We start from the raw sequence: 12896 nt of genomic DNA on the forward strand, positions 1-12896 counted from the left end.
TCCCTCGTACTTTCTTTTTAAATGAATGTAACATAACTAATTTTGTTTTAAGCTCTAAGAGAGCACATTTTCTCTTAAAAGAGTGGATAAATGCATTCCTCATTAACTTGATTTCAGACTAGCAACATGAATAAAGTTAAGTGCCTCTACCTGAAATGTGGAGACTTCACTAAGCTAAATAAAATGTGTGAGGGCCACATAGCACAGCAGCAGTGGAAACATTAATACATGGTGTGCCTCTCTGAAAGCAGATGCCATCTTTCACTGACTTCAATGGAAAAATAATGAAATGGGCCATTTGAGTAACTTCACAAAATGGAGATGTTCTTTTTCATTTTAAAAAATAAAGTGTTAGCCTAGTAAGGGTCTTGGCCATGGTTCTTTGTTTCCCCACTTCAGTAAAAATTAGATTTATAAAAAATAAGAAGATATATTTGTTTTTTATTTTTATTTTTAAAAGATTTTATTTATTTTATTTTGAGACAGAGGGGAAGGGAGAGAGAAAGACAGGGAGAGAAACATCAATGTGTGGTTGCTTCTTGCACACCCCGTACTGGGGACCTGGCCTGCAACGAGGTATGTGCCCTGACTGGGAAATGAACCCTCAACCTTTGGTTTGCAGGCCAGCACTCAATCCACTGAGCCACACCAGCCAGAGTGGCATATTTGTTTTTTAAAGAAGTTTAAGTGCTAATTATTTTCCTCAGTTCTCATGCTCAAGTTTTGACTAGATTCAGTTCTGAGTACCATGCAAATATTTGAATTTTAGCAAACATAGTAGCATGTTAACAGGAATTCCTCACTTTTTATTTGGTTGATCGGCCTTTTTTAAACACAACTTAGGTAAAAAATATATTTTTGCTCCTGGGACACCAATACAGTATAACAATTATTAAAAATTAAAATTGCTACTGTGTAAAATGTGACTGCCATCTTTACCTTTGTTAATATGTCTTCATTGTATTCCCTTTGAGTCTGCAACACAATTTATCTTAGGGAAGTACTTATGATGGTGATATATTGTGAATCCGCATATGCTTTTTTTTTCAGATGAAGATAGCAATCTTGAATTTTTTTTTTAGTTTAAAGGCTTATCTCACATTAATTATGTAATACAAGTCAAGATTAGCCCATTGGAGGTATAAACTCTAATGTTAAATAAACTAGGATATAGTGAAACTGTCAGGATTAAGTACACATGGGATCAAATAAAGTAGATACTTCAGTTTTTATGCAATAGAAATAGGAATGTTGCATTATATTCTTAGGTATGTTTATTTCTTACTAATAAGTAGAAACAAAAATGAATTTGCCAGACATTTCCAGAAATATTACTGAATAGGAGAACATTCTAAAATAGGCATTTATTTTAAGCTCGATTAACTACTGTAAAAATTAAATTTTGTTTTAAGGCTTATAGAGAATTAACTCAGTCATGGTACATTGTTTTAAATGTACTAGCACATCTACTTTTTCAATAAGAACTACACTATCAGAATCATATTTGTCTGCAGGAATATTGTAACACCTTGTGAAACTTGAATTATGAGCATCTATTATTTTAATTTACATCCAATTAATTCTGTTTGTGTTCTAATTTCAACTAAAAACTCTTCAATTTATCAATGTTCTTAACCTTGTATCTTTAATAAATTAAATATATCCATTGCCATAAAAGGTGTATTCAAGCAGCATAAAATAAGAACCATGTTATAAAAATTAATTGACTTTCACATTTTGATAACTAAATCTTCTTTTAATTGCCTAGCTAAGTGTTCCCCCCTTTTATGGTATGGAAGCAAGTCATTTGACCACTTTTAAAGTTAATGAATTTGAAATATAATGTGTGACATAGGAGTGAAAAATATAACCTGTTACTTAAAGCCCCAAGATAAGGAAGATGTGGGAGAGAAAAGGAGAAGTATCGCAGGTCAAATCAAATACAGAAAACAAAGCATAACAAATGTTGTGAGAAGAGTATTAGGTGCAAAGAAACTGGGCCCGAATAATAATTGCTCTATATCCATTTTCAACAATGTGAAATGAATGGTCTCTTCATGCCAGAAAGAAGTACCAAGTAACAGCAAAAGGCACATTAGCCACATGCTGATGGCTAGTGGTTTCACTGTTTTCAATTTAGAATGCTCGAGTTTGATTTTACATATGAGTATAATTCAAGAATGTATCTTTGGCAAGCAAAGTCTAATCAGTCTAAATTAAAGGAAAGTAAATTAAAGCTCCTGAACAATTTGGCAACAAAACTTTTAAAAATTGGTTTATTCAGTGTGCTCTTTCACTTAAAAAATTAGTTAGGAAACAATTTTAAGGTGACAAAATTGCTCATCTAATATTTCTTGCTTGCAAGGAGAAAATAAGTTTAGAACTGAAGTTTTTATACAAGAACTTATAAGTCATTATTTATGACACATGTGACACATATATCTATATACTTAAATAGTATATGTTTAAGGAATGTGTATAATTAACATGTCCTGTTGCACAGCTTAATGCATATCATATTCATATTTTTAAAAAGCCATCTAATCATAATGATATACCATGTTTAATGTGATCACTGATGTTTCCAATTTTATTACTGAATTCTTAATTTTTGCATTTGAAAATAAATCATAAAATCATTGCTCCCAATTTTGAGATTTTGTAACAAAACTCATAATATAAATAATACTGCAAATTTTCATCTGAACTATAAAAGCCTAAGAGAACCTTTTGTTGGCACAAAGCTCAGTAAAGACAATGTATTTGGAATAATGTACATAAACAGCATACACTTACCAATTCTCTTGGGCCATACGGCTCGCAGAAGGTGACAGCATTGCCATGCATGATTGCGCCACACTGTTCTCCAGTCTCACAGTTGCTACATTCAACCCTGTGGGAACACAGAATGCATCCCTGGTCTGAGGACTAAGTAGCACACAGTGGTTTATTGCTCAGAGAAGGAACAAGGTAATAATTATGGTTCAGTTCAAATCAATTTTTTAAGGAAAATAATGGTATTTTTGTATTGTGACATGTTCTTTAACATGTCGCCAGAAAGACAAACTTAAATCCCAGTTCTTTCAGTTACTTGCAGTGGTGGGTAAGTTACTTAACCTCCCAAAGTTTCAGTTTTCTCACCCATAGAATGAGGATATAATATGGACCTAAACTCACATAGTTATTGTGCAGATTAAATGAGAGAGTGTATGTAAAACCAGGAATTCAGAAGCAATCTCAGAGTTGGCAGATGGAATTATTATCAATAAATATGTATAATGTGTACATCCAATATAAGGATGTTAGCAAACATTAAAAATAAGCAAAGTAATATATAGTGAACTAAAAATCTGTATCTCTGAAATAAAAAAAGTTTTATAAATTTTAAATTTTTGAGATTTAATTAGTATAAATGTTTAAAATTGTTGGTCTCAAATAAATTTTGCATATCTACAAAATATACCATGCTAAAAGTAATGGAATCAGATTATATTTAACCCACATATTAATATAAAATATACACAGATTCTAATTCAAGCAAAGTTTGGATACTGAGTTAATATATTAACTTTACAAATAATTTAGTTAGCTGCTTTCTTTATTAGTGTAAAATGAAATGGTTAATAAATCATTAGGACAGGATTTCAAGAATAAGCTTATCCATGTTTTTGGTAGAAAATGAATTTATATATATTCTGGATTTGACTTTGCATATTTGTAACAATAGTTACGATGCTCTGCATCATGACATTTCAACCTACAACCATTACATACCTACATGCAGAAAGATAGATCTGCTCCCTCTGTCTGAACCTCAAACAACATGAGAGCTGTATTTCATGCATAAAAAATGTTTTCAAAGACTTTCACATTCTAGGTGCCAAACACTGTGGAAAGAGTACAGTGCCCATTGTTTTGGAGATCACTGCATTGTGCCCTTTCAGCAGTTTGCTAATTTTAGAGAAAGAAGAAGTAGGAACACCCATTCAAATAGGAAGACTAAAGTGTGAAAAGATGTCAGGTAGTGCATAAAGCCTAGAGGCAGTAGCACAATATGTAAAAACTGGCAAATAATTGCATTTCCTGCATATATATTGCATGGAATAAATGTTATCATTCCAATCTTTTGAGTTGTGTTCCTACACCAGGAGATAAAAATGGTCAAGAACCTTTAATTTTTTGTAGAATAAACAGGGAATAATTTGTGATGCTACCATTGCTAATATCAGTAGGAGATTTAAATCTTTTCTTGATTGCTGTGATTTAGCATTAGAAGAGATAGAGTAGTAGCTTCATAAGGGCAATAAACATGTCTCTTATTCACCATTTTATGCCTTGCACATTGTATTCTGTAAAAATTTGTTGAATGAAGGAATGAATATAAGACAGTTTCATAAATATAACTATTATTAAGGCCTGAGTTCCGAAGAACTTAGAATAGTGCCTGGCACATATCAAGAACAATGTGTTAGTGTGTGAGTTGTTGTTATTATTATTATTGATTTCAACCATTTTCATCCAGAACTTGTATATTAGTTCTTCCCCCCATGAAGAACCTATTACATGAACTTTTTACTACTGTTTTTCTGTTCTTTAAACTATACATTATTTTTTTCAAGGATTTGTGATTGTAATAAAAGAACAGAGAAGGAGCACAAAAATTATAGTGGGATTCTCACTTAGTGACTGATGAGAATTGTTTGGCTTCTAAGTCATCATAAAATGGCTTCAGAAAAACATCAACTTTGACAAAAAAATATTAAAAGAATTTTCAAACCTCACAATAGCTGTCTACCATTTCCCTCCAATAACTCTAAATTAAAAGCATCATTGTTGATGTGTAGTCCAAGGCCTGATGTTGAAATTCCCATAGTAATAATTCTATCTATAAATATTGATTAGTGGTCCCCAAATCAATTATATATCAGAAAAATAGTATCTGTATAAAATATATGAATTACAGACCTCCATGCCCCATTGTTTTGATTAAATAGGATTCAGTTGAATCCTAGATACCTGTATATTGTTTAAAGGTGACTCTAACATACAAGGCCTATAACCTGGCATTAGGGAACCAGAGAATAGATATCAGATGTTTGATGTGTTTGGAGAACCACTTCTATTTTGTGGAACAACTGGAGTTAAAACACTAGTGAAAAAAAAAGCAAACAGATATAGTCTTGCTCCCCATTTGGCTCAACAACCCCTCTAGAACTTTTTCTTCTTCATTGTGTTTTATAGCTCTAGAAATTTAAAATAAAATTTCTAAGGGCATTGGTACCCTCTTGAAATTTAGAGATTTAGAATTATCAGTATTCAGAATTACTCATTGGGTTGTTGTTAGTTGGAGGTACAATGGCTTCACCAAGGACTGATGGAACAAATCCATCAGCTTCCTGCCAAGGTCTTTTTTGTCCTTTACTTGAATTTCTCACAGTCTGATTGGATTTGTCAATATAATTTATTATAATTTCAATCTGAATGCTCATCCATCTGGGTGGTCAAATAAATCCACTCTTAGCTGCCAATGCTGTTATTTATTCATTCATCATTCATTAACTTGTTTTTGAAATTAACAAACTTGTGTGAGAACCTATAGGCACTATGGTGAGCTTTAGTGGTACAAAGATGAATAAAGCAGCATCATTTTCTTCCAGGAATTTATACTCCAGAAGGAAAGGCAGAGAAACAAGCACACAATTGCAATATGGGGTGCCAGAGCAATGACAGCTATTTGTTGTGTTCAGTTATACTCCAGACACTCCAAAGCCCATTAAAGTATCTCAACCACTCTGTAAGACAGTTATCAGCATCCTCATTTTACTAATAAGAAAATGAGCTTCAGAGAACTTAAGCATGTATTCAAGTCAGACAGCTGTGAAATTAACAGTTGCAATATGGACCCAGGGTTTACTAATTCCAACAACCATCACATTTTCTGTAGCTCCCCATCCCTTACAGCAGGAGTACTCTGGTTTTGATGGTACCTAAGTCAGACTGGGGAAGAGAAAATACCTAAAGGAGGAGGTCCCAGACTGGTCCTGAATGAAAAATAGGAGTTATTCAAGCAAGGAAGAAAGGTGTGGTTGTGATAATGTGCAAAAGATGCAGAGATTACAACACAAGTTGAAATGCTACTTCAGTGCATTAGTATGGTTGGAACCATACTGGTGGTACATGAAAGAAGGGTGGCAAAGGATGGGGCTGGAAAGTGGGAATCAGTACATTAAAGGTTTAAAGGTTTCATGTACCACTTACCATATAATATGTACTGTGCTAGAAGCTCTGCAACTAATGCCTCAATTAATTTATGTAAAACTCCTCTCTCTATTTTTATCCCCACTTAAAGGGTGTTAAAACTGAGATTTAGAGATAGTAAATGATTGTCCAAGGTTACACAGCTTGAAGTCACAGAACTGGGATTCAAACTGCCATTATCAGTCATGATACAAACCCAACTTATAGGAAAATTACTTTAGCAAATGGATTGGAAATAGAAAAAACAGGACTATTGATGGAACCCAAGTAAGATATGATAGTGCCTGAAATAAGGTGGAGGTGGAGAAAATTTGGCATATTCTAGATTAGTGCTATTCAATAGAAATGTAATATGAGCCACATGTAATTTTCAACTTGCTAATGGTTACATTAACCATTGTAAAGGAACATGTGAAATTAATTTTAATAATATTTTATTAAATGTATTCAAAGTATATTTTAACATTTAACTAATATAAAATTATTAATGACATAGTTTATATTCTCTGTTCACAATAAGTTTCTTCAAATTGTGGGGTGTATTTTACCCTAAAAGCACATCTCAATTCTGACTAGCCACATTCCAAGTGCTCATCAGCCATGTGACTAGTGGCTACCATATTGGACAGCATGACTCTCTGGGATTACAGGGCTTGGAAACTGACTGCTCTCTGGTTATGTTGACAACTGGAGATGACATGCTGACAACTAGAGATGACCAGCTGACAATGATTATATGTATCTGAATTTCAGAGGAAGGAGAACAGAACTGACTTGACAGTTTAAGATATGGTTTAAATCACAGTAGTACATATTATTGGGGCTCAGGGAGAAGAGAAGATATACAAAGTGAGAAAAGAAGCAGTTAAAAATGAATTTCAGGGAAAAAATCATATTGTCAATAGTCTGGTTTCTGGAAAGCTCTAACCATCATCATGAGCCTTCACTGCATATCAATCTGAGCCTATTTCCACTTACTTTCCCATGATGGTTGGTTGTAGATAATTTTTATTCACATTCCTCACAATCTGTGCTTCCCATCAAGGTGACTTTCCTAATACAACATGACCTTACTAATATTTCTTTTTCTATCATTAAATTTAACTATTGTACAACTAGACACACAAATACCATTATCATAATGGAAAAGATAAATCATAATATCATGATGAACAGGATTATCTTCATGGAGACCAGATCATGAAATGGGCAGCTAGTGGCCATGACTTTATAGAAGAAAATGGTGATTCATGTCAGAAAGACAAGGTGAGTTTTTAAAACATACAAATGTAAGTAAACATCCATATTCCAAGAAAAGTAATTCCCCAGTATTTAAAACAATACTTAAGTGTCAGTAAAGTCTTATGCTCCTCTCTTCCTCAAATTGCCTCTGGGTCTAACCATTTAACTTGGTTGAGTAGACATAGGTACTTAACTCCAATGGGTGTTCCCTGTGAATAACAGTATTATGAAATCCCACTCTTTCCTTATGGAAAAATTCTATGAGTTCCTAAGAACTGAGGTTCAATTTGCTGAATGATGAGAAGTCCAGTATTTTCAGGCTCAGAGAAAGAAAATGCTGATTTTCCCTAACATTTAAACTGTGGCCTCACAATAGAATTTTTTTCTCAGGAAAATGATGAGCTTTGTAAAGTTAGATAATATATTCTTCAGAGATTGGTGGAAAGAAGAAAGTTTTAAGTATTCCCAGTTGTACAAACTTGTTTTTCAATATAAAAAGGAATAAGACCTCCCAGGTTAAGGTCTGCTTCATAGAAAAAGTAATACTGAATATTACTTTAATCTAAATAAATATATGTCTTCCCCTTCTTTTTCTTTTTACTGATAGAAAAAAAAACCAGAACATAAGAATCTGATAAATACAATGGCTCATCATACAAATCACCCACCTCAAAATGTATTCTGCCATGAGCAGTATGATTAAAAGACATTTTAAGTGAAATGCTTGCTGTCCCCAAAGACCATGCAAAGCCTGAATTTATTAAACTCTTGCTGAACCTATTTATCACACACTTAGGTTCCACATGAAGCTTATCTATTACTAGAGTTCACAGATCATTGCATGTTTGAGTTAGGGGGCACCTAAAATATTACTGAGTCTTCTCACCCCCTCATTTTACAAATGACAGAACAAGACTAAAATTCAGGTTCACTGGCTCCTTGTACAATAATTCTTTCCAGTCCACTGTAAAGCAGCCTGTAAGAGAAAGGAACTCTGATTCTATGAAAACAAAGTGCATTTCAGAGAGTGTTTTTCATCATTTTTACTGTCATAGTTTATTTTGAAAGGCTAAAATGACTTTTCTTAAAATATTTTTCTTTTATAGAGGATCTTGTTTTGCTAGTAAAAATGTACAAAAAAAGAAAAATGTTATGGACTTTACAGAAAATGTTAAGAATGAATTCACTGAACTGTAGGACATAATCAAATTCAATATTCTTTTACTTATGTACTGCCTTAGATAACTCATTACTATTTTATACATATATTATAATGTTATCATTTTTTTCATTAGCAAAAACATAAAAGAATCAGTAAATATAAAGGCAGGTGCTTGTTGACCAAGAGGACTAGGATCAAACCTTAAACATAAAAGAAAAAGAAATGCTTTCAACCAAAGTTTTGTTTTTCACTATTACAAGCTCCTTGGCAGTTTGAAAATTGTTATTTTGGGGTCAATTTTCTATCTTTGTTTTTATTTTTTAGGTGGCTTTTTTTTTCTACATGGGATAAAGAATTATATGTGATGTACATTTGCTGTAGAGATTACACTTCTGAAAGTATAATTATGTTTTTAATCCAATTTTTAAATTATTAAGCTGGAAAACATGCCAAAGCACCCACTCAGAATGCACAGAGGAAGATAAAGTGAAATGTTCCTGGAGTCCAGAGGCCCCACATATTGCAGTGACCCATGCAGGACTTTCAGGATTCAGGAAAGAGGAGGAGGATTAGTAAGAAAATTAGGCATCTTCTCACAACTGGGGATTTATGAATGGTTGGTGGTGACATCATCCTGATAACAGTAAATAAATAACAAATATTATTTTCTCAAGAGCAGTCTAATTACATGGCTCATTCTTATTAGGTCACTGGGAAATCAATCAGCCTTTAGTCAGGCACTCTGCCGAAACAAGTTAATCACCTGGAAACTCACTGACAATCATTTACCATCAAGTTCTCATTTGAGATGCATGTTTGTCCCCAGCCATTTGTCCCCAAGACTGAGGACATTGTATTATCTGTTCATAATTTATTGCCTCTGAAGGAGGCTGTGTCTGAGACTTAGCCTCAGAAGAAGCAATACAGCATTCTATGAGCCAGAATTGTCTATTCACCAGCATTTCTGAATGATATTAAAATAACTTCAATATTTTTTCTGATGATAAAAATTACTTTAAAATGGAAAAAAGGAAAAGAAAAATATCTTGTAATTTCCTGACCCAAGGAAAACACATTTCTTCCCACACACGCTGACACTGCATATGCTGACAAAATCTGGTATGTGAGCTTGTGAGGCCAGGATAGATCAGGGACAGTGAAACCCCAAAGGAAATGGGACCCTGCCAGCCATTTGGTAGTAGGGCATTCAGCTGACTTCTGGAGACACCTTGTACTTTCCATTCAAACCTCAGTGACCAGAACACTCAACTTTTCCCCATAAATATATGGTTTTATGATAAAGAGGCATGACTATTTACTTACAAAAGATCAAACTTTTTAAAAAATCTCAAAAATTCTATTCTTTTTGTAAATGTGGGATATTTTTAATTTTTATTTTATTTTATTGATTATGCTATTACAGTTGCCCCATTTTTTCTCCCCTTTTACCCCTCCACCCTGCACCTCCCTCCCTCCAGCATCCACCCTCCCCACCCCCTTAGTTCATGTTCATGGATTGTACATAAAAGTTCTTTGGCTTCTCCATTTCCTATACTATTCTTAACCTCCTTCTGTCTATTTTGTGCCTACCAATTATGCTTCTTATTCCCTATAACTTTTCTCCCCATTCTTGCCATCCCTCTTACTTCTGATAATTCTCCATGTGATCTTCATTTCTGTGATTCTGTTCCTGTTCTAGTTGTTTGCTTAGTTTTGTTTTTCTTTTTTTTAGGTTCAGTTGTTCATAGTTGTGAATTTGTTGTCATTTTACTGTTCATAGTTTTTATTATTGTTCAAGTACAGTTGTCTCCATTTCCCCCCACAATGTCCCCCCCACCTATCCCCATGTTCATAGTTTTTTTATTCTTCTTTTTATTAGATAAGTCCCTTAACATTTCATGTAATAAGGGCTTGATGATGATGAACACCTTTAACTTGACCTTATCTGGGAAGCACTTTAGCTGCCCTTCCATTCTAAATTATAGCTTTGCTGGATAGAGTAATCTTTTTTTTTTAAAGATTTTATTTATTTATTTTTAGAGAGGGAAGGGAGGGAGAAAGAGAGAGAGAGAGAAACATCAATGTGTGGTTGCTGGGGGCCGTGGCCTGCAACCCAGGCATGTGCCCTTACTGGGAATCAAACCTGTGACATTTTGGTTCGCAGCCCGCACTCAATCCACTGAGCTACGCCAGCCAGGGCTAGATAGAGTGATCTTGGTTGTATGCCCTTGCCTTTCATAACTTTGAATATTTTTTCCACCCCCTTCTTGCCTGCAAGATTTTGTTTGAGAAATCAGCTGATAGTCTTATGGGAACTCATTTGTAGGTAACTGCCTTTTCCTGCTGCTTTGAAGATTTTCTCCTTATCTTTAATCTTAGATAACTCAATTATAATGTGTCTTGGTGTGTTTCTTCTTGGATCCAACTTCTTTGGGACTCTCTGAGCATCCTGGACTTGCATGTCTAGTTCCTTCACCAGACTAAGGAAGTTTTCCTTCACTATTTTTTCAAATAAGTTTTCAATTTCTTTCACTTCCTCTTCTTCTTTTGGAATGTTTAATGAGGAGAGGCTGAGGAACCACTAGGACAACTTTAAGTGTTTCAACATCTGAATCATAGGGGTAAATGTGGAATATTTTTGTTAAAAAACGGCAAGAAAAGTTCCCTCTATGAGACAGAAAAATATCACCTTCAATGATGCCATTACTTATTTCTATGGAGTTAAAACATGTTCTAAACTTGAAAATGACAAACTCCATTTAAGCTCATTCTGTCTTATTACTTCTCACTGAGGAAGGTAAGAAAACTCTCCTTATTTCACTAGGGAGTTTTAAAATTTGATCTCTCCTTTGTTAACAGGCACAATGACAAATGTTATTTGGATTAAAATAAATCTTCTGATGTGCTGCTACTGCACACAACATTCTGACCTACTACTATGGTGAATTCTACTACATGCTGCTTGAAGAAATATTTTTTCACTTGTTTCAAATGTGTTTGATGTTTAATTCCACTGAGTGAGTTCTTGTTTCTCTCATCTAAAACAGAGATTAAAGAAGGAAATACTATGCCTCCAGATTCACACCTTATTAGTGGGCCACATCCTGGATAACTTTTCTATTGTAAATAAAACTTTATCCCAGAGTCATTACATCATGGTAAGAAAGGTAAGAAATGGAAGCAAAAAAGGAAGGTTAGAAGGGAGTTTTGTAATACGAGAATACAATTATTAACAAAAGAGCAGAAAGGATGGGATATGGTGGAACAAAAGCAAGGAAGTGAGAGAAGTAGAGAAAGATGCAAATACAATCAGAATGTCAGACCATCAAACCCAATACATCAAACTATAATTCTACAACCTCAAAATGTGCAGATATATTACAGGTCCTAGAAGAGATATGTCACCAGAGAAAACATTTTAGCTTTCCCGATTTTCCTCATTATTTACAATCTCCCTTGGTTACGTGTTCTTGAAAAAAATGTAAGGTTTATGCTCCATGTTCCATCTTGAGCTTCAATAAGCTTCCATCCAAGCTTATTGTCATATGTCTTCTAAGTGATCATCAGTACAAAAAAATCCCTTGGAGACCCCTCAGCAGTGGCATGGAGACTATGATGTCCATGACTAGTGCTTTTCTTCAACCAGCATGGTCTTTCAGGCTTACTTGCCTATGTGCCTGCTGGATACTGAGAAAAATTCATGCACTTTTATCCAGTTTCCTTCTCAGGGGTGTTATCCATCACTCTTACTTTCTCTGATTACTTGGAAACTGCACTTAATTGTGATTCTCATATTTGGGGAGTAAATTGAGTCCCCTTTGTTTTCGTTATTTATGGGTGCTCCAAGGCACTCAAGAACTATGAAGTAGTTTTACTGCTTGCTTGTCTTCTTTTTTTCTTCTTTTCTCTTATGGGCTGTGCTATCAGTCACTGAATAAAACTCCAGCTAGAATAACTCAAAGTCCATCTTAGAATCTCAGTGTTTTCATACCCTTTGTTGAGACAATTATATTTTGTCAAAGAAAATGAACTTTAATAAGCCAAATCACCAATCTTTTTGCTCCATTTCAGAATAATTGCTCCAATAAATTTTGTATTTTCACAAAAATTCAAAATGCAAGTCTGTGATCTGTATTTCTCCAATCCTGTAGTTTTATATTTTACATGCAAAAATAGAAACGGTCCAGACTTTTCTTTTTTTCCCCCAAGTCTTTTCTTGATTCAAGCAATCCTA

At 34.1% G+C, this 12896-nt stretch overlaps 1 protein-coding gene across 2 annotated transcripts in view; it reads right to left on the bottom strand.

Moving 5' to 3' along the window:
- Positions 1-12896, bottom strand: part of RELN (reelin) — a 561035-nt gene that overhangs the window by 282382 nt on the left and 265757 nt on the right. For both annotated transcript variants that reach the window (XM_045827532.1, XM_045827531.1), the window contains exon 7: positions 2797-2893. In XM_045827532.1, the coding sequence (XP_045683488.1) occupies positions 2797-2893 (97 nt within the window). The remainder of the gene's footprint in view (positions 1-2796; positions 2894-12896) is intronic.

This window comes from Phyllostomus hastatus, unplaced genomic scaffold (assembly GCF_019186645.2).
Source record: "Phyllostomus hastatus isolate PE091 unplaced genomic scaffold, TTU_PhHast_1.1 phas_scaffold_78, whole genome shotgun sequence".
Taxonomy (NCBI): Eukaryota; Metazoa; Chordata; class Mammalia; order Chiroptera; family Phyllostomidae; genus Phyllostomus; species Phyllostomus hastatus.